Raw genomic sequence first — 24,014 nt, forward strand, 5'->3', positions numbered from 1 at the left:
ACTGCCACACAATCCATATATGTGTATATATCTATATCTATATGTTTTTACATAGTCTACCTTACAATTGCATATGTATTCTCTCTCACTATTTCTCATGAATCCATCATAATTTTTAAAGTGGACAAAAGGAAAAGTAGTCAGTATTATCATTTAAAAACAATTACGAAATACACAATTATTTGGACATTTCTCTTTATTAACCAAAGATTTGTTCATGAAAAGTCACTTGATATACCTGTCACTTATGATGGATATGATGATAGTTTATCACAGGTTTATTTTAATGATGGCCATAACACACAATTGGAAACTTTGGAAGTTACAAAAGCTCATTTTTTATTTTTACAAAAGTATGTAAAAAGCAGTTATTGACAAGACTTTGGCTCCATTAGCCTTTATTGCACACTGAGAAACCTCCTTTTCTTTGCTGTGTTTGTATATGCATGGTGACGCCATTCCACATCGGCTGTGTTTTCATTTTCCAAGGTGCCCAATTTAATCATGTACACTGTGTAAAAAGAAGAACAGATGTTAACATTTCACACATCTTATACTGCACACCTACTGTAAGACTGTTACATTTTTCATTTTCAAAATATACATCTCTTTAAAAATAACACTATTATCAATCTAAATTAATCGTTTATCTTCCATCTTCCTAAATTACCTGTTTGCGCGTATGCCAAAGGCTCGTTGCACAGCAGATTAGAAACACTTAAAACATTTCTTCTGGTCCTTTGTGAGGGAATGGTCTGAGCATTTAAGATCAGTGCATCTTCCTTAAAATTAAAAACTTACTTTATATGAAGATGAAGAATCCTTTCATAAATTCTCAAACCATAGTTTCATAATTCTGAGGACTCATTTATAAAAAAGTTGTGTGCACAAAATGGATTCCACCGTTGATTCAAAGTTGCACTTGGCCATACTGTGATTTTGATTCATTTTTCTACTGAGCAGTCAATCGGTTTATAACGAGAGGTTTAGCGCTGACTCCTGCTGTAAGTGACAGCAGTACCTGCACAAGAGTGAACAGTGGTGGGCAACCGCAATGTCACTGCTGTGAGAAGGTAGACAAAAGTAGTCTGGCTACAACATTTCCCCTCCTCGTGGTCCTTCCATCATTGTGCTGCTTTTCTATTGGTTTAATGAGTAAGATGAGCTTCTTGAGATCACCTCTGGTTTATGTAAGGTTGCGTTGTTTTTCGACTGCTTCTGTTTCACTGTATTATGATCAAATGTTGTCTTTCTTTTCTGTAAATGGACCGATCTGAAGAGGCAATACCCTAAACCACTTTTCACGCTTGGTAATTAGAGAATGCCCTAAATTTATGTGCTAGGAATATTACTGAAACATCAAAAATTACTTATAATCTATCGTATTATGTGTATTGTTATACACTTTATTTCTACTTGTGTTACTTCCTATCTAAGGGTGTGTTCACAATACTGGTGTTTGATTTTTTAAATATTTTGTAGAAGTACAAATTTTATGTACAAACCCTGTGCAATATTTTATTATTTTTTTTAAAAGGTTTCGACTCTAGTTTTCGAGTCATTTATTTGAAGTATGTTAATGAAATTCAACAAGTGTCAGATATCCTTCATCAAGATGCTGCTTCAGTACGGACGATTTTGGGGCCTGATTTTTTTTTAAATTTATATTCTCATTTACCACAAGACAGAGAGAGCGAGACCTCCAGCCTTGGCCCAGCAGAGGGTGCTCATGTGTTTGAGACAAATATTACTATGAAGAAAGATTGGCTGTATCAAAACAGAGAAGAAAATGGAGCTATTAGCTAGCATGTTGGTCAAACAAATATCCGAGAGGTATCCTGAGTTTTGTTCAAATTAAGTCCCAAAGACACTGTGTCCTACTTTCAACATCAGCGCTACACAAGGCTCACAGGCCATCATAGCGTTCATACTTACATTTCATTTCAAACCTGGGTCCTACTTCCGTCAGCTCAATATTCTTGTGGTCTGTTTTCTTGTAGGTGTGATGCCTGACAAAAACAAAAAAGCTTATTATATTGTGACTGCTAACAACAGTACATTCTGTACTGGCTTTTGTGGGGCAGCACATTCACACTGACCTGAAAGAAATAAAGTCCTCTTGGTTGGCAAATGTGATTATACGCCTACTGTCCTCCTTAGGCACTGGAAACAGATACTTGAGGATATTGGATACCTGCAAGAGCAGAATTAATTAGTTGTAAAGACAAATAAATGGTGAAAGAGAATATCAAAGGCCTGAGTAGCGTGCACGGTCAGACACACTCACTCACCCTCTTGCCAAGCCGTGAGGTGAAGTTGTGAAAGATGAGGTGGGGGTAGGCCTCAGACATGGTGCCGATGTCTGGGACATCGTGCCTCATTACCACGTTGTAGAGTGTGAAATACGCTGTGGGCCCAAATGGCAGGTGGCACACCACTAGGCCATCTGCAAATATACAGGAACAGAAAAGTGTTAGTTCCCACTAGTTTACTTTGTCATTAGTGTTCAAGTTAGAAATTGTAAAGATATATATCTCTTTTCCAATAAATGATGATACATGCACAGACAGAGAGAGAACCATAGACCATTTAGTTTCACCAATATTAGGGTCCAATGTTCTGCATGCTGGCTCACTGCTTATGTCAACATGGACAATAATGATAACACTATTAGCCTTATTCTAAATAAGAGAATAATTTGATGAAGATGTTTATGAGTTTCTTATGGATTATTTTATTCATATTCCTGTTCACATGCTGTGGAGCAAACAAGAACTAAAGACTGAAGGTGCCTGGTTTTACATCGCTACACTCTAAATCCCAGCTTCCTTCTGGAAACCCCTTTTGTCATGTGGTGACAGTTATATGTTCAGGGATCTCTTCTAAACAACGCAGAAAACTGTGCTGGGAGTTAAGTTTGCAACATCTGTATGAAGCTGAATCTATATCGTACAACAGTTTGGCGAATGTGCGTGTTGCAGAAATGCTGCGAGAACTCCGGTAGGATTTCATAGCGCAATTAAGGTATACATGTTAACAACGCCACTTACAACACGACTTAATCTCATCATTGTTTACTCGGACTATGACCTTATTCAAGTTGACATTGTCAGAAAATTCACATTACATGGCAGCATGTCATTCAGAGTACTGTCTTCGTGATGTTAATATCAGAATATTACTGTAGCCTGGGTCCCGATTTACTGGCAGGGCATTTTTCTAGGACTCTGTTATATTTGTCTTCCTATAAATGTGAAAATGCCCTTTTTTGAATTCCGAAGGCTATGACCCAAAGAGCATTGGCCCCGAGATATCGTTTATACAGATGCACGACTAAATTACACATAAAGAGAGCTACAGTGTGCAGGCTTGTCTTATTTTCTAATAGTTGTAGCAACCCACAGATTCCCCGAGAATACACTGAGGATGCGACCTCAGTGGTAGCTATGGTGCTGCTAATACCAATGCTAGTCAGCCACACAAACTGCTTTTTAACTACACTCAAATATAGCTTATATTTATAGGATACGTGGCCAACTTTAAATGATCAGTGTAACAAAATAACATATTGAAAACTGATGCTCTACAATCAATTCACAGTTTTGGTCTTGTTGGTGCAGCAAAGACCAATCAATGGTCCCAAATTTAAAAAACAACAACAACAAACAAACAAACAAACAAAGCAGGTACACCTGGCTGTCCTCTTGTTTCGTGTATGATGACGAGGTCGCTAACGTTGTTGGCCTTACAGGCTTGCACCAGTGCAGCAATCTCATGATTGCCCCTGTTCATGCGCTGGGCTCCAGGGAACATCAGCTTGACTTCCTGGGACAGCAAATGTTACATCACATGACACGTTATCCCCTATTCTTACATCCTTCCAGTAAAATATACCACAATTACATCCATGTGTGTTAAACAGGCTCTGTAGCAACCCCTAACACACAGGGGACTATAGTCAGAATTACGTTTCTGAAACAGTCACCAAATTTGGTACACAAACTGCTCTCATCAAGTGAGATATCTCTAGTTGGGTCCCTGATGTAAAATGGCTAATGCTGTATGGATCAGGGTCACTGAAAACAACAAAACACACAACACAGAGGCAGCAAACATTTGTTAACATCAACCTAAGGAAGATATTAAACAGCTGGTCAAACAGTAAAAGTAAGCAATGTGGACCTGTGGTGAAGAACAAGTCAGGATCCCACTGACTTACAGGGCTAGCATTTTTTTTTTCCCAAACGAGCACCATATCGCCTGAAGCTGAGGCACAGAGCTGATGCACCCTCATGAAAAGTACCTGATGTTCACTTGCTCACTTCGCACTGCACCGCAACTCTCACTCACTCTTTTAAAATGCCATTTAAATGGCATAGAAAATAGGCAACAATGAAACTTATGCTTTACTTCGGTGGTGTCACATCCAATCTAGGAGCCCCCTGCACTGGCAGGCTTACACCAATCAGGTTGCCTGCCCCAAAAAAGGCTTTTGCAGTTGAGGTTTATATATTGAATTATGAAAATGAGGTATATGTGCAATACGGGCGGCATTGCTCAGAGGCAGAGAGGCCGTCTAGCAACCAAACGGTCGCTAGTGCACTTCCCTCAGTGACAATGTTGAAGAATCCTTGAGCAAGATACTGAGCCGCTAATTGCTTCTGATGACCCTGCGATGGACTGGTGACCCGTCAAATGTGTACCCGCCTCTCAACCAATAATAGTCCCCCTCGCAACCCTCAAGGGATAAGCAGTATCGAAGATGGATGGATGGATGGTATATATGCATTTGAGGTCAGTATTATTGGATTTACGGCAAACTCAGACTCCAGTACGAGTTTGTATTTGTTGCCTAAATTCTTTCTTAATTATACACTTTTACACAAGTACAGTTCTACATGTGCATTCTGGGAGACTTGAAAATAAGATTTAGAGAAATTACTCAGAAATTACTCATAAATGTCAAATTCTCTACTTCAGAATTTGCTTTGAGAAGCCAACCACACAGCATCCCAGGATGTGTTTCAACATGGCATCAGAGTGAAGTTTCACTGCCCTGTTTGGAGATAAACTAGCTGTAAAAGATACATAGTCTACCCAACATCACTCTCTTTTGCGCAGGCATCACATCAGCTACATGCTGTTACTTGTTAGGCACACAACAACTCCTACCATCAACTTGCTGTCCTAACTGAGCACTCCACCAAAGAGAAATGGCTCTAACCTTCGCAAACATTTTGAGTCTGGAGCTCGGGTCTCTGGAGGTGGTGACCATGACTTTAGGATCTTCAACTCCAGCCCATTTGTACTCATCATCCATGTGTGAGCTGACGCCTGTAGGGGCAGAAAAATAAAGTGACCATTGAAGAAGGTAGGGATAAACTCTGAGGTACTGTGCTAGTAGTTCGATGTAACATTAACCTTCAGCTCCTTCGTCGTCATATTCCAGCAATTTCTGTAGTTGCAGGGCCTCTTTACGTACCTCGGTTGGAAGAAGACGATTTTCTGCATGGAAAAAAAACAAACATTGTGAGGTACAAGGATCTGAAGGTGGAATGTCCTTGCTCTACGGAGTGGAATCCAAACGCCATTTGACGCCAGCCATACCATCGAGAGCACCCTTCAGCTTCTGCTTCTTGTCTTCAATTGTACGGAGCCTGTCCTCCTGTGCCTTTCTGTACAGGTACTCTCGCCTCAGTCTCACCTCCCGACGAAGCTGAAAACATCAAGACCCTCAAACTATATACTGTCACGCAACAACATGAAGGCAAAATACAGAAACCCCTTTGACCCTAAGAATTGTTTCTTAAGAAGCATTGTATAAATAAGCTAGAATTATCAAAGGCAGTATTATGACAACATAGCTATTCATTTTCTTTTCATATATGAATATGAATTCACTGTGTGACAGAGAGGGATATAAACTCTATTTTGAACTCAGCATAGATAAAACATGGCAACTTTTATTTCTAACTAGTCTGCACTGAGAAGCTAACGTTACCATTGAAAAACTCCTGAATTCGCTTATATAAAATTGGTTGAGGGAATAGCCGAATTCCTATGTGGTCGTTGAGAATCACTTTGAAATCCTGGTCAGTCCTGGTATAAATGATGCTGAGATTCATGAGTGATGGTTATGGTGATTGGCCTGATGTTTAAACGTAATTCCAGTTGATTTACTCGTGGCAGTCCCAAAACTGACTTACTGACGGCAAATATGGCTTCCTGAATAAGTTAATAGTCACACCAACTTACACATAATTGGGCTGTGATGTTTACATTCAGTAAAGACGTTAATAGCCTTAAGACGTTAGCTAGCTGCTAACAACACTTTAGCACGGATTTAGCGTCAGGCTGTTTAAGAGTGGTACCGCTCTTTAAATCTACTTTAACACAGCAAAACTTACCATGATTTTTCTTTATATGTAGCCTTGTAGGTGGCACTAGCTTCTTCTCACATGAAAACGAACACATGGGCTACGTGTACAAGAGTGTCCCTCATTGGCTAAAAGAGGAACCAATAAGAGTGCGTGATACTGACTCACAAACTTTCCAAAATAAAAGCAGAGATTTTCAGCAGGAATAAGCTAAATATTATTTCAATTGTTGAGTAACAGCAGCAGTTGATATGTACTTCAGAAATCATGAAGTAAACCTGTCAGTTCTTTAATTCGGTGCTGTATGATTTGGAGAAAAATAAATAATATTGTGATTTGAAATGGTAACATGAATTTATTTGCTTCCAGAAAAAGCAAAAAATGTCTTTCTTAAACTTTTTTCTGCAGCAGCACAGTTGTGCAGTGGTTAGCACTGTCCCCTCACAGCAAGAAAGCTCTAGGTTTGAGTCCTGGCTTGGACGCGCGATCTTACTGTGTGGAGTTTGCATGTTCTCCTTGTTCCTGCGTGGGTTCTCTCCAGGTACTCCGGTTTCCTCTGACAGTTCGAAGGCATGCAAAGGAGGACTAGGCTAATTGATACTCTAAATTGACTGTAGGTGTGAATGTGAGTGTGAATGGTTGTCTGTCTATAGACCGGTGACCCGTCCAGGGTGAACTGCACCTCTTGCCTGAAGGCTGCTGGGATAGGCTCCAGCCCCCTTAAGTGGTAGAAAATGGATGGATGGAAACTTTTATGTAAACATTTTCCTAGAAATAATTACTATTAGGTTAATCGTTATGTTTCTTTTTTTCCACGTCATTTTAACGTCATCTGTGCTGTATTGTTCAAAAAGTTGTTTTATGACAGCACAACCAGGTGAGCCTTTAAAAAGTCGTAAGGCTGCAGCAGATATTTATCTCTTTATTGACTAAATCATAGATTTTTAAGTGCTTCACTACCATGACTCAGCGATGCAGATTATGGTCAATCGTAATTTGTTTGAGTAACCTCTCGCTGCTTTCTTTCGAAGCACCAAACACAGTTCAATTTTTCCAAAGCTCAATTTTTAATGTCTCAAATCTCTGGGTTGCTTGACAATGAGAGTTGTAACACATTTTAATTACAACATAAACCTCTGGCTGAACCACAGTACGGAATTGAAAAACAACCAAAGGAATACTGATTATGAAGAAATAAGTTTGCATTTATTGGACAAACAGGCAAATTCACACATAGTGTAAAGATGGAACATGTCATGGGGTGAAAAATAAATGAAGGGATTCATTTCAAAATGTTACATATCCATTTGGGGAAAGGAAAAACGCTGAAAGACCTTTTCAAAGTGCAGTTCTCAGAAATGTTATTTGTTCTTACATGTATGTAACTATTTCATAGGAATTCAGAGCCTTTTAACCCCCATGGTTTGTAAATCATTTTGGAATAAAGCTCTTCAAATATATCTATTTATTTATACATTCTTTTCTTGCTGTACATTAATGTCCCATGCTTTGCTTGAAACTGTGCTTTCAGCATTTATCCTCAATCACATAAAAATAAAGTAAAAGAGAGCATACAGTATTCAGGATCAATGCTGCATAGTTTCAACTTTGGAATATTAAACATACTTTTTTTTTTGTAAACCAACAGAATGGAACCATACAGGTATGGGAGATGAGAAACTGTTTCTAACCTGACAGTCTAAAAATACACATCTTAGGATACTTCAGTTATTTGAAACATCTGGGTGATGCAATTTATGGAATAATTTGCATCTCATCACAAGCATATTATGAGCAGGCATTTTGAGGCTTTGGCCAAAAAGAGATGAGCAGTTTAGCAGTTCATATCACTGTTCACATCTTCTTAAAAGCAGTGGAAAATAAACCATTGGAAACAATGTCATACTGCATTATGCGATGGACAGTTGAGGGATGTTTAAGTACAAACCACACAAACACAAACTTACAATTCTGCAGAAAAAAACAAGTAATAAATAAGAGGATAAAACAATGAAAAATTTGGAGCGTTACAGAGACACATTAAACATCCTTCCTTTCACACTAAAATAATGGTGTTTAGCTCTTTGAATGAAAATCAAACAAAAACTGAAGACAAACAAGTGTAGTGCTTCACTGCAATCTTATAACAGGCTTTGTAGGGATGACAGAGATTCTGTTTGACCAATAAAAGGCTGACCAAGAGCTTCCTAGCAGTAAGAACACTTCAGTGGTTCATGAGGCGCATCATCGCCGTGTTGTAACCTCCATTAAGGCATTCACAGAAAACAGGATATGTGGATGGATGAACCCTCAAGGGTGACGAAGACAGGAAAATAATTAGCTGTTTGGACCAGTAAATAACGTGGTTACAGTACAGTGATGCTTTACACCAAAAACACTGACACCTGGGCCAATGTATGTACATCGCAGAACCTCATGCTTAATGTTGCCTATGCTCACAATGGTACTGGCATTGTATAGAGCCCGCCCATCCATCCATCCATCTTCTACTGCTTATCCTGTTAAGGGTTAAGGGGGGCTGGAGCCTATCCCAGCTGCCTTTGGGCAAGAGGTGGTTTACCCTGGACAGGTCGCCAATCCATCACAGGGCCAACACATATAGACAGACAACCATTTACTCTCACAGTCACGCCTACTGTCAATTTTTAGAGTTTCCGATTAGCCTAGTCCCCAATTGCACGTCTTTGGACTATGGGAGGAAGCTGGAGTACCAGAGAGAACCCACGCAGGGACAGGGAGAACATGCAGACTCCACACAGAAAGATCACGTGCTCGAGCCGGGGCTCAAACCCGGAACCTTCTTGCTGTGAGGCAACAGCACTAAACACTGCACCACCATGCCACCTTGTCTGAAGCCCACAATTACTCCAATCCTTCAAAGATTCATGTCTGTAGTACATCTTTGAGCCACATGAGGGAGCTTGTTGGATTTCCATCATCTGATTCTAACATAGCTGCACGAAACAGATACACTATCAATGGAATATGCAAGCTATCTCTGCCTAATGCATTTATTTGTTCTCATTAACAATGTTTTATTTTTACAGTGACAGATGCATAAAATGAAGTTGTGATTAATAAAGTGACATGTCTTGATTTATCTTTTCGTATCAATTGATGTAAAAATGGCTCTAAGCATTCATTTAGTCAAATTGTCTCATCGCGGGTTACAGATGAGGCTCACTGAAAGCTGAAGTGCAAAGGTGTGTCATTTTGTGAGATTCCCAGTCTCACCTATTTTCACTTCGAGATGCACACAAATCTCTGCAACGATACAGAGTGAAAAAATGACCTGTTGATAGTCATACAAACATCAGACCGGTAACATTGCACCTTTTGCTGCAGTTTTAATGTCTACATCTGTGGGATATGAACACCTCCTGTTGAGCCCTTCTGTCAGTGATGGTTATAAGCCAAGCCAAACTTAATCTAGATAGACAGGACTGGAGAAAATGTGGTGCAGCAGCAATGGCATTTGAGTGAACACCACAGCAGTAAAGTGAAAGAACTGTCACGAACAAGACAGGAAGTGTTGCCCAAGCTTCAGGCCGATTTTCTACATCAGAGTGCATGACTATCTGTGAGTGTCTGCAAGACGAATATTTTATTATCGGAGTGTGGACCCTCAGGCTCTGTACCCAGGGCAGACTAGTCCATGTGGGTGTGCTGGAAACAGGGTCACTAATGAATGAATATTATTTAAATCAACCCAGGGGAAAAAAAAACTTAAACAAAGCAGAGGGTTTGAAATGTGCACGGGAAGACTGAAAAAATCTGCAACTGACTTTGGTGAAGTCTCAAAGTTGATTTTTCGACCATCATTGATTCACTCACATGACTGTTAAACTGACGCTTTCAGCTGCCAAACTGTCTTTTTTAATATTTTGGGCACAACACTTTTTAAGTACTACGCTTTGTCTAAAAAGAAAAATCCAGAGAAAACCTTGTGTATTGTGTGATAAACTCCAGCATATTGAGGATTTGAATGAGTGAGAGGACTAGAAGCCACCAAATGTTATATTAGCTTCTAAAAGCTCAGACGGGACAAAAAAAAATCCTCTCTTAGTAGTTTTCTGAAAGCATCCTTGTCGATTTCTGGACACAGCAGGTAAGTATCGATGGAGGGCAAAAAACTCAGACAGACAATGACATGGTGTTCAATCTACTCTGCTTAATCTGCAAGTGACAACGGGGGAATAATTTGCTTTGTGGATGATGGATGAAATTTTTTCATCAACTCAATCTCAGTTCCTCTTCAGGGTTCAGAATTAGACACACAAGACTAAACCTGGACGAAAATCTGTCATTAAATATTTAAGCCAACAAGTAGGAAAGAAAGAAGACACGAGAGAACACTGGAGTCTCTAAGGAATCGGTCATCACTTTGAGCATGCTCTCAATTATTACACCAACCACACAAACATTCAGACTAAATGGTATTTACAGCAGCTGATTTGGAGTGGATACTTGGATAGTGTATCAAATCAAACAGAAGTGTTAGACCGACGCATTTCGTCACGTCAAAGTAAAAAGAGCCGAACTGTTGCCGCTTCAACAACCATCAAATCCGAAGTCACAACTTACTACGTATGGTCTCCTTGCCATTTCATATTAAGATGGAATGGAAGTGACAGCAGCAGTGCATAAGGGGAAATCAACCAGAGGATCATACAGGGTGACAACTGAAGTCCTGGCTGATTTGACCTGGGTGTCGCTGGTCGCCTTGTGTATTGCGTATGGCTTGGAGATGCTGCTTTATGCACATACACGTCGAGGAATCAGGAGGTTTCTGAACAGCCGCACTCCTCACTGTTGTTTTGTGGCTCCATTTTCCAACTAAAACGACAGGCTTTATAGTTCCTCATAATCACCATCATCTCTTTTAATGGCTCCTGCTCCTCCACCCAGAAAGTCCTCCAGCTCGTCAACTTCTGTTTTCTTGGTCCGCGATTTCTTTTTCTTTTTCTCTTTGTCGTCTCCAGCCTCTGCCTCATCTTTTTCCTTTTTCTTGTGTTTGTGTTTCTTCTTGCTCTTTTCATCCTCCTTGAACATAAAACACATAAATTAAATAACATAAAAATGACGACGATTAAAAAAAAACAAAAGCTACCACTTAACATTATATTGAATGAATCCCTCCACCTCTTTGCTTTTCTTCTTCTTTTTCTTCTTCTCTTTGGAGGAATGTTTGCTGTCTTTCTCTGAAAATGGAGCAAATAAAGTCTTGTGATTATGTACTCCTGACATGGTTGATTTCACAATGGGCCTAACAATTAATCATTTCAAAAGGTTAAAAAAAAAAAACTGCTTAGAACACCTAAGGAGCATTTATCTGGCATCTGACAGTGATTTAAAGATAAAGTGATGCTCAAATGTGTATGGGAAGTTAAGAATTTTGATCAGTATTAGTGCAAAGCATTACACTGTGATACTAGAGGGATATCTTCATGAAGTCTTTCACTCAACTGCACCCCGCATATGAAAACCAATAGTGAATAAAGCTGCCTATTGTCCATTTAATCCACACACTCCATCAGTAGGTTAAACTTTAAAATATTTGGATCAGAGCAGATCTGTACACTGAATATCCAACATTTACTCTTTGACAACTCCAAAGCCCATTCAAACCCTCGTGTCTGATTTCCTTACTACCAGCTTGATAAAAGATGGCTTCTCTCACTGACAACAATGCTACCGCTTTGGTCTCAACTATTATCGAAACGCACTGACTTGTCTTTATTTTTAATCAGTTCACCTTCATAACTAAGTAGTTAGGCTACAACATTGTTCACCTCATGGATCACGCATCACCAGGTTGAGTCAACTTTAGAATGGCATCAGTTGATTTTCTGGAGCAGAGCTTGGTGTGTAGACAGTGTATCAATAGTGACCTTTCTGCAATTATCCAAAACAAAACTGCAATATTTCAATAAGTGAACACTGTTATAATTCCTCAAGAGTAAAACTGAAAGGTCAACCCTTAAGGGAGGCGGTGCCCCCCAAAAGATCAATTTTAGACCCTTTGTTGTTTTCCATTTCTATAAATGACCAAGGTCAGAGTAAATCCTGCTAAAACCATGTGTCTGCAGATGATTATTGTTAGAGTGGCACCTTCTTTGAATCAGAGCTCCTTTTCATACACTGTAATTTTCACAACCAAAATTGAAACAGTACACTCTAGAGGAAGAGATCTTGTATTTTACGTAAATGTTGACTAATTTAGACCTAAAACAGGGGTAATACTCATGCCCCATTTTGAGGAATTAAACTGTCGTTCGTGTCTGAACTGATACTTGGACGAGTTTGGCAAAAAAAACAAATACACAACAGTAAGACACATGACTTGCCTTCCTGCTCGTCGCTGCTCTCTTTAGCAGCAGGAGCTTCTTCTTGAATGCCGAGGCCAAAAAGGTCAGTATCATCCTTGTGTTTGAAGGAGATCACAGTGGGCTTCAGAGGCTCTGGCACCTTGGCTGACTGAACGTCGTCATCAGAGAGGTCGGACAGTAGTTCATCTCGGACAGGAAATGTACTCTGGGGAGAGTATGTGTGTGTGTGTGTGTGTGTGTGTGTGTGTGTGTGTGTGTGTGTGTGTGTGTTGGGGGGGGCAGAAAAATAAAATGATGATTCAATGATTTGCTCTAATCTTTTCAAAATATACACCAGTCTGTGCTGTGTCAGCCTCAGAGTGAATCTGCTTCAGCAGCAAATCTGTTCTACTTCACCTTTTCTATTTTTGGTGTGTCTGATGCTTCAGACTCAAAATCAGGGTCATCCATTACGAAGGAGAGCATCTGCTGGGCTACAGGGGCCTCAGGGTCGGTATCAGAGTCTTCAGCCTTGGGTGGGCTTCCCTTCTTCTTGCCTTGCTGTCGGGCTGGCTGCTCTGCCGCTGGAGTTAACGTGAGGGAGATGGGAGTTGGAGTCGATGCCACCTTTGTTTTTGCGATGTGGATCACAGGCCTGAAACAGAGCCATATTAAACATTAGTTGAGCTTAAATTACAGTATTTTCTCATTAGATATATTACAGTGATTTTGGTTCAATATATTTCTTGTTTACCTTTATGGCCTAAATTTAGTTGAAAGCTTTTTAAGCTCAGCTCTTTAATTGTACAAGACATTATTCAAAAATCCTACAGACCACAGGAACTGGTTGATGAGCAGGGATGTGGCAAATATCCACTCTGGTTCAAGACAGCTGAGTGTGAATGTCGTCACATCATAAATTGTTAGTTGTTGAAATTGACATTTTACAGGAACATTGCAGCTGGTGGTGGTCTTTTCTTTCATGGTGCTTCTCTTGAAGCAGAATATCTTCAGAAATGTGACATTACATTTTAGACTGCAGATCAGATCTGTCACAAGCAGCAGTGATGAATGAACAGTGACGTTAAATTAATTATTTTCTTCATGATTTTTAAATTATTACAAAATTAAAAATCTTCAAAGAAATCTAAAGATTGTTATGTTGAAAGTGAAGCCCCAGTAGCTTTGAACAGAGTCACAATGACATGCCAAGGAGGTACTAAAAGTGCAGTGGAAAAAGATTCTGGAACCAAAAGTGAGCCATGATGAGACAAAACCATGTGACGCAGGTAATGGCTCTACAAAATCGACGGGGTGAACCATTTCTCCATGCATTTTACTGCACACCATTTCTTATGTTCTGCAGTGTGTGACATTTCAAAAAAATTATATACACACTTGCACAATCTGCTCTTAGGGTAGTTTTATAATCCCTCTGTCACTCAACAATATTTTTGTCTCCAACTGCCCCAGATAGCCTCAAACAAAGTTCTTCTACAAACCTTTAAGAACATCAACCCTCAATAATACAGTACAACAAATCCTATGAACTCCTATGTTCTTGGGCATGTCCAGAATCATTCTTACGCTTTCAGTTCAGGTTCACTATCCAGGTCCTGGTCCATTTTGATGGTGGGTGCTGGTGGTACTCCCTCCTCTTCGTCACTGGTCAGAGTTACATCTTTACTTGGGGGCAGAAGTTTGTGTGGCAGAAGGTTGGGCTCAGTGTCATCTGGGTCCAGCTCATCCTGGAAACCAGACACCATGGGGTTTCCTTTGTCTTCACCATCACTACAAGAGAAATGAACAGGACAAATATATCGTAATTGTCAGTCACTGATGGGGAAACAAGAAACTCTAAAGCAGCAAAGACCTCCATAGCAACCAACAAACACCTTTTTATTGAAATGCAAAGCACTCCAATGAAGATGGCAGATAACATGGCAAACCCTTACTGGCAGTTTTATCATGAAAGACAGGATAAAAGAAGTGCTCCGAGCTAGAAGCATTTTTCTTGAAACAAAGGAAACAAAGCAAACAAAAATTACTTGCATCCAATCCAATAACTTCCTTCTTGATGGTGAACAAACTATCTCATGAGTATTTGTGAACACCTCACCTGTCGCTGTCGGCCGCTACAGCTGGCTGAGGCCCCTTTGTCTTCGAGGGCAGGCTGTCCTCCAGGAAACTCTTGTCCAGCCTCTCGTCTGGCACAAAGTCATCGACACTCTGTACCGTCGTAGGACACACTGGTGCAGGAGAGTCCTCTGAAGAAAGCATTGAGCAGCAAGTAGCTGAGTACTGATAAACTAATCAAACTGATTTAACATCAAGAGTTGCTGCTAAAAAAATGTCCCACTACAGTACCGCCATGGTTCACAAAAACTTCAACAATGAAACCACATGACGTGCTAATACCTGCCAGTCCTTTGATGAGGTTAAAAGCTCTGCATTTCTAAACTGCTTAAGTCTGCAATCTAGTGACTGCTCTACTTCGACATCTCTGATCTGATCTCTCTGAGTAATCTACTGATCTAAAAACATAATGTTGGCCATTTTAAATCACAAAAACCTGAAAGTTCACTTGTTTGTGTTGGTGAGGACACAAGAAAAAAAACCTTTTTAGGTACTTTAGTAGTAAAACATAAAACAGATTCATTCAATTGTACTGAAATACTGGTGGTAAAAAAAAAAAAGTCCTGTCCTCAAGCACCTAAGTTATTTTTAAAATCCAACAATTTCACAACTGTGAACATGGAGCCAGATTTCTCATTTGCCTTTCCTGTCAGGTGCGACATCTGTGTGACTAGCCATCTGCTTCTGACCCATATTTACAAAAGACTGATCGGTTTCTTCCAGAACTGCTTTGTAACTGAACTCTTACTTAAGTCACGCCATCAATTTTTATGTGGCAAGAACAAGCAGCTGCAGTACTGCACAACTTTCTGATGCTATACAGACAAAATAATAAACTGAAAAAAAATAGCAGTTTACTTGATAGTGATGAAAAAAACTGTTAGTGACAGTCACAGGGTCTTCTTTCACTATGTTATCTTTGCAAAATAAGGTTGTACTGAGCCTGGTGCTGTAGGAGTAACATTTGGAAAAGACTAACCGGTTGCACAAGCAGAAGTCTCATTGGCAGGAGAGGAACCGAACCAACGGGACATGAAGCTGCGTTTCTGGGGAGCCGATACTCCAGGTACAGTGGACAACTGAAGATGCTCTGGCAACTGTGCTGATGATTTTGACTCAGCTATAGGTGAAGCAGCTCCACAAGCTGCGGTGGTGGGAGGTGGAGGGGAGGAAGCTGACACAGAGGGGGACTGTGGGAGTGCCTGGGAGGGGATGGGAGGCTGAGGTGTGCTTGGGCTGGAGGAGCCTGTGGAAGCCCCACTGGGAGGTACAATAGGGGACTGAGAACCTGAGGAGGGACTCTGACCATTGGCTGGGCCAGGTGAGCCATAGCCCTTATTGCGGGACTCCAGGTTCTCCAGGAAACTGAAGGAATCAGAAAAGGCTGATTAATACACTGTTTCACTCACAACAATATCTAATGATAAAAAAAATGACATGAAGAAGAAAAGCAGACAAGTACATCTCGTAGTTTTGATCTTCTGTCTCCTGCTGCACACAGAGTTCCTCAAGGGTGGCATCCATGTCTAGCTGATTGGTCTCCAGCTGCCTCAGGAGGGTCTCTCTCTGCATGCACAAACCAGATTGAACAACTGGGCAGAAGATGACATTGTGTCTCCATACACATGTGGAGGATATCGACGTAGAATGTACACATATCAAAATTATTTAGTCATTTGTTTCTCTTAGTAAATGTGTAAAATACAAGCTTACAATATCCTTACTAAGACAACCCAGAGGAATTAAATCAAAAGTATTTTATGACATATATCCAATAATTATGATAATAGTAAGGAGTGAATGATAACCTGTAGTTGCAGGAAGGGGATGTTGAAAAACCTGTGCAGGTACTTCAAGCCAAAACCGTTTTTCATAGAGGACTCAGCATAGTGAATGTAAGATGCTCCCATTGGTCTGGGAAACACAAGGATTTAGTTAACTCAGAGCTCAAGTAGTTGATAGTTGATGCAGTTCATACAGTTTGGACAGTTTGCTGTCATGTTTGTGTTGCAACTGATGCTAGCCATTAATCACAATTAGCTTAAAGCTAAATGTATTTGACTAGCTATTTCTACAAGTCACAACTGATGCATGAGAGGAAAACATGTCTTTGTGAGCCCTATTTGCATGTACTTGAAAGGGAAAATACATATTTTGGCAGAATATCGAATTCAGGTAGAGTGACTTCTAAGATGTGGCAAGTATGACAAAAATATTCACAACAGATATTGTTTTAGTAAATTCACTTGGAGAATAATCTTAAATTCAATTATTTGTATATATTTAGGCATCCCAGGGCCTTCTGGTGCCAGCAGATCCATAAGAGCCTCCTGGAGGGTCTAAGGGCAGAGGATGTTGTTATGATGCCATGTGAAGCCCTTTGAGACAAACTGTTTGTGAAAACGGGCTATACAAATAAAATTGCCTTGCCTTGCCTTGCCTTGCCTGGAAGGCTGAACTTACAGCACAGGAAAGAAATAAAGAGCTCCAAGTAGAATTGTCAAAAAAAGATCTGAGATTTGGTCATTTAGGACAGAAATGGTCTTTACCTGTTCAGTCCAGCTATCAGGTCTCGTATATCATCAGGCAAGATGACGCGATGCTCACCCATGTCTCTGTGGTTTCCCAACACACACACTGGTACATGAGTAGGTACTTTGGGCAGTTCCCTCAGGATGTAGTTAAATGTCCTTAAAGAAAATTCACAAATTTACAATGTCAAAACCTAACCACAAAGTAAAACTTGTCAACTGACCATTACATATGTGTGCATTAAGTGTTAAAATCTAGCAGAGACAGGTGACAGCACGTTATTTCTTTTATATGTCTGGAGACTGGCAGAAACACAAGTTCAAACTAATGCCAATGTTGTTACTACCGGGTAAGGAAATGATCACAAACTGATTTTAATAGTTGTGCAACAAGTTGCTTAAGGCAAGTCATGCTGAAATTTGTAACAACTCACTCTATTTATTCCCTCAAACAATAACCCAAAAATAGCATTGTTGAAATGTTGTTGAAGGCCTTTGAAGCTTGAAAGCTACATCCTTCAGTGGAAGCTCAGGTTCACAGCTACATGCAGCCAGACTGAAACTCGATCTCGCCATGCATATTGTAGCACTGGAGTTCACTGGTAGGACTGTGTTAGAACACAACGATCTTACCACTGCTTGGTGATGTCAAACATCATTATGACTCCATTGCAGTTCTTGTACACATCCAGGAACTCTGCATCAAGGGCCACCTCATCTGACTACACGTACACACACACGCGCACACACACACACACACATTATATTTGACAGCGTATACATATTACAGCCTGGAAGACCTCTTTGGTCAGTTCATCACACAGTGAGCCTTGTTCATTCCAAGCACATGACAGTCATGTGATCATCACCTCTTGGGGCTCGTTCTCCAGTTTCAAATTTTCTCCACGCTTTTTGCCTTTGCCTGAAAGAATAAGAAATCAGATGCTTTAGGTTTATCAGAGCGGGAAGGCAGTACATTAATGTAGACACCTCAGCTTGTGGCTTTACGTTCATTAGTTCATTGTGAGTAAAGCAAGCAGAGCAACAGTGCTGCTTTTCTTATGGAAAAGCATGTTGCAACCTAATTTCAACACATTTTATCCTTTAAACCTCTGAATCCCAAATTGATTTTTTTTTTGGTTATCCTGACAGTTTTTTCATTTACTGTCGGCTTGAAACAGCACAATTATAAAAAGAACTTGAAGGAGCTCAGAAATGTGTTTTCTGCAGTCTAACAGATTTAGTGGTTAACTTTCAAACTTTTATGCCTCAATCACATAGGTCAGCAGATTTTTTTTACTTAAGGACGTTAATTAACAATTGCAAACTGTTCATCAATCAGAATTGTGGCTGATTAATAATATCAGTGAGCATGCTAACAGGTCTCTGAATACAAACCAGACAGGAATGGCTTGTTGATTTTATTTCGTGGCCCGAAAATGTTTGGGTTCCGTTTTGTTTGCCTGTCAGTTGATTGTTGAGTTCCAAAAAGTGACACGAGGAGGTTTGATTACATTGCTCTCTGTGAAGGAGGAATCAGTCAGTCTTGATGTCATGGTCTGGGAGTACTTAATGATCTGTTGCTATCTGCACATGTACAAATGAAGCACTTCTTATGAAAAACAACAAACATTTTTGGATTCATTTTCTGATGGGCAACAGACAGAAATGCATTCTAACTAGTATGTTTCAATCTTGACTCATTGTATAGTCCTTAACAAGCACCGGTTATCAGTCAAAATAACTACCACTGATCATCCCTATTTTTTTTATTGTACAATATGAGCTTCTGACTGATATTAGTCAACCACCACTGATAATACCATGAATCATTAAAACTAAAAAAATTTTCTTTATAAACCTTAATACATTTTTTTTTTAACTACTTATAGCTTTTTAAATCCTCTTGGCTGTATTTCAGCTGTATTGTCTCAGCTGAGTCAATCATGGCTTCCCCTGTTACACAGAGGAGCACAGAATTAATGTTAGCTTTACTACATCTGCAACTGTTGGTGCAAACGGTTTTACTTTGGCAAACATTTCAAAAAGAATCAATGAATGAAGTGAATTTGATGAAATGTCACCAATTTCAGGCTTAGCTTATGTTATTTTGCCTAATGGAATTGAATGTCACACATTAGTAGTTCAAGGAGCATCTCAAGGTTTAAAATGTAGAGATGTTGTAGCCTAAATTTGGATTTAGGCTACAACAACATGCCTTTTAAACCTGCTGGTAGGGTTTGGGATTCAAGGGGTTAAATAAATAAATGCAACTGTTATTAAATTATGTCACACCAAGTGCAGATGCTCAGGCTATGACCAAAAACAGCAATTTCAAAAAACAACAAAAAAAAGAAAACCAGCACAGCTCTGAAATGTAGCCACACAGCAAACCTGAGAACAGCCAAACCTGGAGAATATTTACTTTGAGATAAAAGAGAAACAGGGCGGGGCAAACCCACAGCACACAAGCTAGGGGAATTACTTAACACTATAGTGGTGCTCACCTACACCTTCAGGAAGAGGATATTTTTGGCCTGAGATGAGTATGACAGGTGCAGAAAAGAACAACATCAACACTGAGGATAGAAAACAAGCAACCATGCGTCTACTTGATGTCATGAGATACTGCAGGAGGTCAACTGCAGTGGACCCAAAAAGTTTAATGTGTGGTGGTGAAGTCACCGCCAGAAGCAAGTCTGACACTCACCTTTGTCTACCACATCCCATACTTCTACCTTGACCACATCATCAGTAGCTGAGAGAAACAGAACAGGGTTTTTAATTATTCATGTTCTTGAGCTGTGGAGGGAAATTATTTAAATGTACAAGCTATTATGCAACTCTAACATTGATGCAGTAACTACATGGTTGTTTTAAAAACACTACAAGTAATGATACTTGCTTGGTATTGACTCACTAATACAATTACAGGAGACCTAATCTAAAAAGGTTAGCGGAGGATCTAAATCTAATGAGTCACGCTCATTTTTACCTTGATATGGAGCCACTGAAATACATGGCAAATGCATAAACAACAGATGTCAAACGCAACCAAAACACAGACGAAACTGAAGCAGAGGTGATCAGATAAAATCATAGCTGATGTTCAGATAGGACATGATGAACCTGGTGACTTACTCTTATAGTTCCAATGTATACTAGTGGCTTGGATCTCCTGAGTGGGTATGTACTCCTCCACAAACTTCTTGCCTTGCAGTCGATGCCATAACGTACTCTTTCCAGTGTTTCTATCGCCACGGATGACTATTTTCACTAGAGTGGGGAAAAATAATGTACATTAAAATCATCAAAAAATGTCTAACAGCATGAGAGAGAAACAAAATTTGATATTCATAAATAATAATTGACAGATGAATCACGTACTATTATACTGGACCCCCTTAGCAAAGCGCCTCTGTAAACTTTGGTTCATCGACTGCAGGCCAGCAGGAATATTCTTGTCCCTGAGCTGCCCTGGCTCAGATCCCACCAGCTTCTTCAGTGCCGAAAACATGTTTGATGAAGCTTCACAACCTTTTACAGAATTTCTTGTGTGTATGGTGGGCCTCTCCTGACAATTTGTCTCACAAAAACTGAAGGGGATGTGTAACCCGTGTTTTTTTAAAGGCTGAGGAAGTTAATGGTCCATGCTCTGATGCAAGATGGATGCCAAATGACTATACTGTAAGTACACAGAAGTCAGCAGTTCTCTTAAATCTGACCAGATTTTACAGACCAGTTCAAGGTGGAGGTCAGTACCATGTTGTTTCCAGCATCATCTGTGAATAAACAGCAGAAACCAGATGTTATGGTTAGAACTTTGCTAATTATTGCATCTTTATTTAATCTAGAAAAACGCTGAGGAGTGAACATCATTTACAATGGTGCTGAGAAATAGCCAATAAAAATAACCATTTTTGTGAAGTAAAATGGAATACAATAAATAAAATGAATAACACATAATTAGTTTATAGAAAAGGTTGCAGTGAATTTACAATTATTTCAAATAAATTAAAATAAGATCTTAGAAAAGGGCTCTTAACAATTGTAGTAGTGGCTTGGTTTGGTTTGGCAGAAGACTTCATACTGCTTATCCAAAATAATCCAATATGCCTATTTCACCGCTCAACCCATGCAGACGGGGTTTTTCAGACTCAGGTAAACATTGTAATAAAAGCAGATTGATCCAGTTCCATTGTGAGAACACGAGGAGCTCCTTTATTTATTTTTTTTCCCCTGTTGCATAAGGTTCAATCTCACAAGCACAGGTATCTCACCAGAGACTTGTATACTATCGTTGGTGGCTGTAGTGAAAGCAGCATTGACAGTAACAGACTTTCTGATGTTTTAGCGCCAGTGGAGGGGACGAGCTTTCATTCTTCCATCGAAAATATTGATAGCGGAGCTCCAACCGCTAGTCAAATGTGTGACAAGTGTGTGGAAGTGCTGGAACCGACTACAAATTATTGTACTTATCCAGATTTTGTGTCCCCATCAATCCCAACTGGAGCCAGACCGTTAAATACCTGGGTCAATTGCCCTGAGAATGAATACCGCACTGTACAAATAGCAGGAATTTAAAACAAAAACAAAACAAAACAAAAAAAACCCTGAAGATGTTGGCAGGTTTTTTGCCAGTGAAGTGCAAATAACCTACAGCTTTAACATGCCATATTCTTTTAAAATCACTGACGCCATAATGCCTTACCAAAAACATGGTGGGAGCTTCAGTGAAGGAACCCAAACACATGGCAAAAACTTTTTTCAAAATACTTGACATGTCCATACAAAAACAGATGGCTCAGGGACTTGGATGCAACTACAGCACATAAGAGACACACATCAGATCTGATGATGTGATCAGGTGACACTTCTTGCAGAGGGTCCACTGGAAAAACAAAACAAAAAACTGAATGGTTCACTGATATAAAAGTGCCACAGCAAGAGCTGGTCTAGCTAAATGTATGGGACGTGTCACAGAAAATCATATCTCTGCAAAATCTCCTTCTCAGGAGGTAACATTAGTTCACTGATCCATTGAACTCCATCGACAGCATCACACGGTAACTGCCTACTCAACGACATGGCCAAAAAACATGGCAATTCAAAGCAGCTGTGTCATATTGTCAGAATAACACTGAGTGATTTTCAAGGGACTCTTCCCTCTAACCAAACAAACTAGCATTAGCTTTCCAGGCTGTTAGCTCAAATTAAAAAAAACGGCTATTCTGAATTTCTTTACGATCAATGTTAATTTTTTTTCAAGCTAAATGCTCTGAGAAATATGTCAAGGTCATAGCAGGCTTCCAACAGCAATGATGTAGACCGGTTGGTTACCTACCTTGACCAAAACGTAACGTTATCCTTAAGCTAACGTCACCGTTAGCCCAACCAGTGCTAGCTAAGCTTCCCCTTCTCGGACCATGGATAATCAAAGGCAGCTAAAGGGGACGATTTCTTATAAGTATCACGGGCTACAAATACTCACGGTTATCTACGAAGATAGAAAAATGAAGCTCCGACATCTTTTTCTCAAACCCTCTCTCACACCTCCATCCCGACTGAGATACAGCGGCGACATTCCTTTGCTAAGAGGAAAGCATTTACCCAGCGTCAAAATCGACACAAATACCCTACTTCCGTTAAAAACTTCACAATAAAGCATGTTTGTGAGCTGTAATGAAAGCAGTCAAAAAATGAAACCACATTTTAATCCCTTGACACATTCTGCTGAAAAGCACACTCAAAGTAAATTGAAATCCATTTTTCAGTCAGTTGGAGTAAATCGCTGTGTATCAAATTATTCCCCTCTCACTATGTAGGGACTCACTGCATACAGGTCCACAGAATGAGCTCATCCAGAAAAGGGAAAACAGCTTGAGGACACTCCTCAGGTAACAGTTTATGTCATTGTATCCATTGCAACAATTGCATCCATCAGATCAACTTGGCTGGTGCAGGGCTGTTCTCCAATTATACATACTGTTCATAAAATGAAATGAATTAAAATAAATTGAAATAAAACTGAATTAAGTAAAAAAAAATTGGTATTGCCGGTACAAACAAACTTCTACTTGCTAGCTACTTGTTAACGTGTTCTGGAGCCATGGAAATGCCACCTGATAGCCCTATTAATCAGTCTGTCCTCCTGTTACTTTTTATTATGTACTTATCATACTTGTTTATATAGGAGAACCTGAATTAACACAGAAACCAGACATGTTCTTCTGCTACATTATCAAGATGTCATCAAACTGTAAGTGAAAAGATGAAGATGATGCTAGGCCTTTACATTTATATTAACAAACACGTATACATCTATTCCATTTTGGTATCGTTTATCCGGCTAGATTTATTAGTTGTAAGATTCAGTAAGTCATGCAACAAAGAATTTTGATCAAAGTATTAAAACCAACTGCTATATTTAAAATTGCGTAAGTTTGTCCATATTTATGATCCCCTGATAGTAGAAGTATAAAATGGCAGGTCCACGCTGCAGGCTACAGTAGCCAGTTTGATCCAAGAATGCACAGTGTGCGCTGCACTTGGGTCGGATCGAGGTAAGGTCATGTTCATACCATAAAAAAATTAAACCAAAAACAAAGTTCCAGAGTTCTTTTGCAACCGGACAAAAATCA

General features: G+C 39.7%; 2 protein-coding genes across 6 annotated transcripts; both read right to left on the bottom strand.

The window, feature by feature from the left end:
• Positions 1-260: 260 nt before the first annotated feature.
• imp4 (IMP U3 small nucleolar ribonucleoprotein 4) lies at positions 261-6,541 on the bottom strand. Its single transcript, XM_086205448.1, has 9 exons — positions 6,408-6,541; positions 5,608-5,716; positions 5,422-5,505; positions 5,225-5,334; positions 3,693-3,825; positions 2,292-2,446; positions 2,100-2,194; positions 1,936-2,009; positions 261-511 (listed from the first exon to the last, which is right to left on the bottom strand). Exons 1-9 carry the CDS (start codon positions 6,408-6,410, stop codon positions 399-401), a joined length of 876 nt encoding a protein of 291 aa, XP_086061574.1. The 5' UTR covers positions 6,411-6,541; the 3' UTR covers positions 261-398.
• Positions 6,542-7,546: 1,005 nt separating this feature from the next.
• Positions 7,547-23,009, bottom strand: rabl6b (RAB, member RAS oncogene family-like 6b). Of its 5 annotated transcripts, none has more exons than XM_086207091.1 (18): positions 22,865-23,009; positions 20,761-21,155; positions 20,515-20,649; positions 20,369-20,383; positions 20,084-20,131; positions 19,881-19,910; positions 18,243-18,295; positions 18,007-18,095; positions 17,392-17,532; positions 16,651-16,756; positions 16,305-16,408; positions 15,822-16,207; positions 14,826-14,973; positions 14,294-14,497; positions 13,124-13,361; positions 12,746-12,932; positions 11,541-11,599; positions 7,547-11,441 (listed from the first exon to the last, which is right to left on the bottom strand). In XM_086207091.1, the coding sequence occupies exons 2-18, from the start codon at positions 20,888-20,890 to the stop codon at positions 11,250-11,252; spliced, it is 2,265 nt and encodes a 754-aa protein (XP_086063217.1). In that variant the 5' UTR covers positions 20,891-21,155; positions 22,865-23,009; the 3' UTR covers positions 7,547-11,249. The 5 variants fall into 5 exon arrangements, with proteins under 5 accessions (XP_086063217.1, XP_086063218.1, XP_086063219.1 ...); XM_086207092.1 differs by lacking the exon at positions 22,865-23,009 and adding an exon at positions 22,085-22,243; XM_086207093.1 differs by lacking the exon at positions 20,369-20,383.
• Positions 23,010-24,014: the final 1,005 nt, after the last annotated feature.

The sequence above is a fragment of the Aulostomus chinensis genome, chromosome 6 (assembly GCF_037954235.1).
Source record: "Aulostomus chinensis isolate RoL2024-O1b breed Wild chromosome 6, RoL_Achi_v1.0, whole genome shotgun sequence".
NCBI lineage: Eukaryota > Metazoa > Chordata > Actinopteri > Syngnathiformes > Aulostomidae > Aulostomus > Aulostomus chinensis.

What these genes read in the sequence shown, in the direction of transcription:
- rabl6b (XM_086207091.1), bottom strand. Translation starts at nt 20,890, where the DNA reads ATGTTTTCGGCACTGAAGAAGCTGGTGGGATCTGAGCCAGGGCAGCTC. An exon ending in ATGGGATGTGGTAGACAAAG is followed by an intron (nt 19,911 to 20,083) that starts GTGAGTGTCAGA and finishes TACTCATCTCAG; the next exon opens with GCCAAAAATATCCTCTTCCT. An exon ending in GACTTCTGCTTGTGCAACCG is followed by an intron (nt 14,974 to 15,821) that starts GTTAGTCTTTTC and finishes TGCTTTCTTCAG; the next exon opens with AGGACTCTCCTGCACCAGTG.
- imp4 (XM_086205448.1), bottom strand. An exon ending in GCTGAAGGGTGCTCTCGATG is followed by an intron (nt 5,506 to 5,607) that starts GTATGGCTGGCG and finishes TTTTCCATGCAG; the next exon opens with AAAATCGTCTTCTTCCAACC. An exon ending in CCTCACGGCTTGGCAAGAGG is followed by an intron (nt 2,195 to 2,291) that starts GTGAGTGAGTGT and finishes CTGCTCTTGCAG; the next exon opens with GTATCCAATATCCTCAAGTA.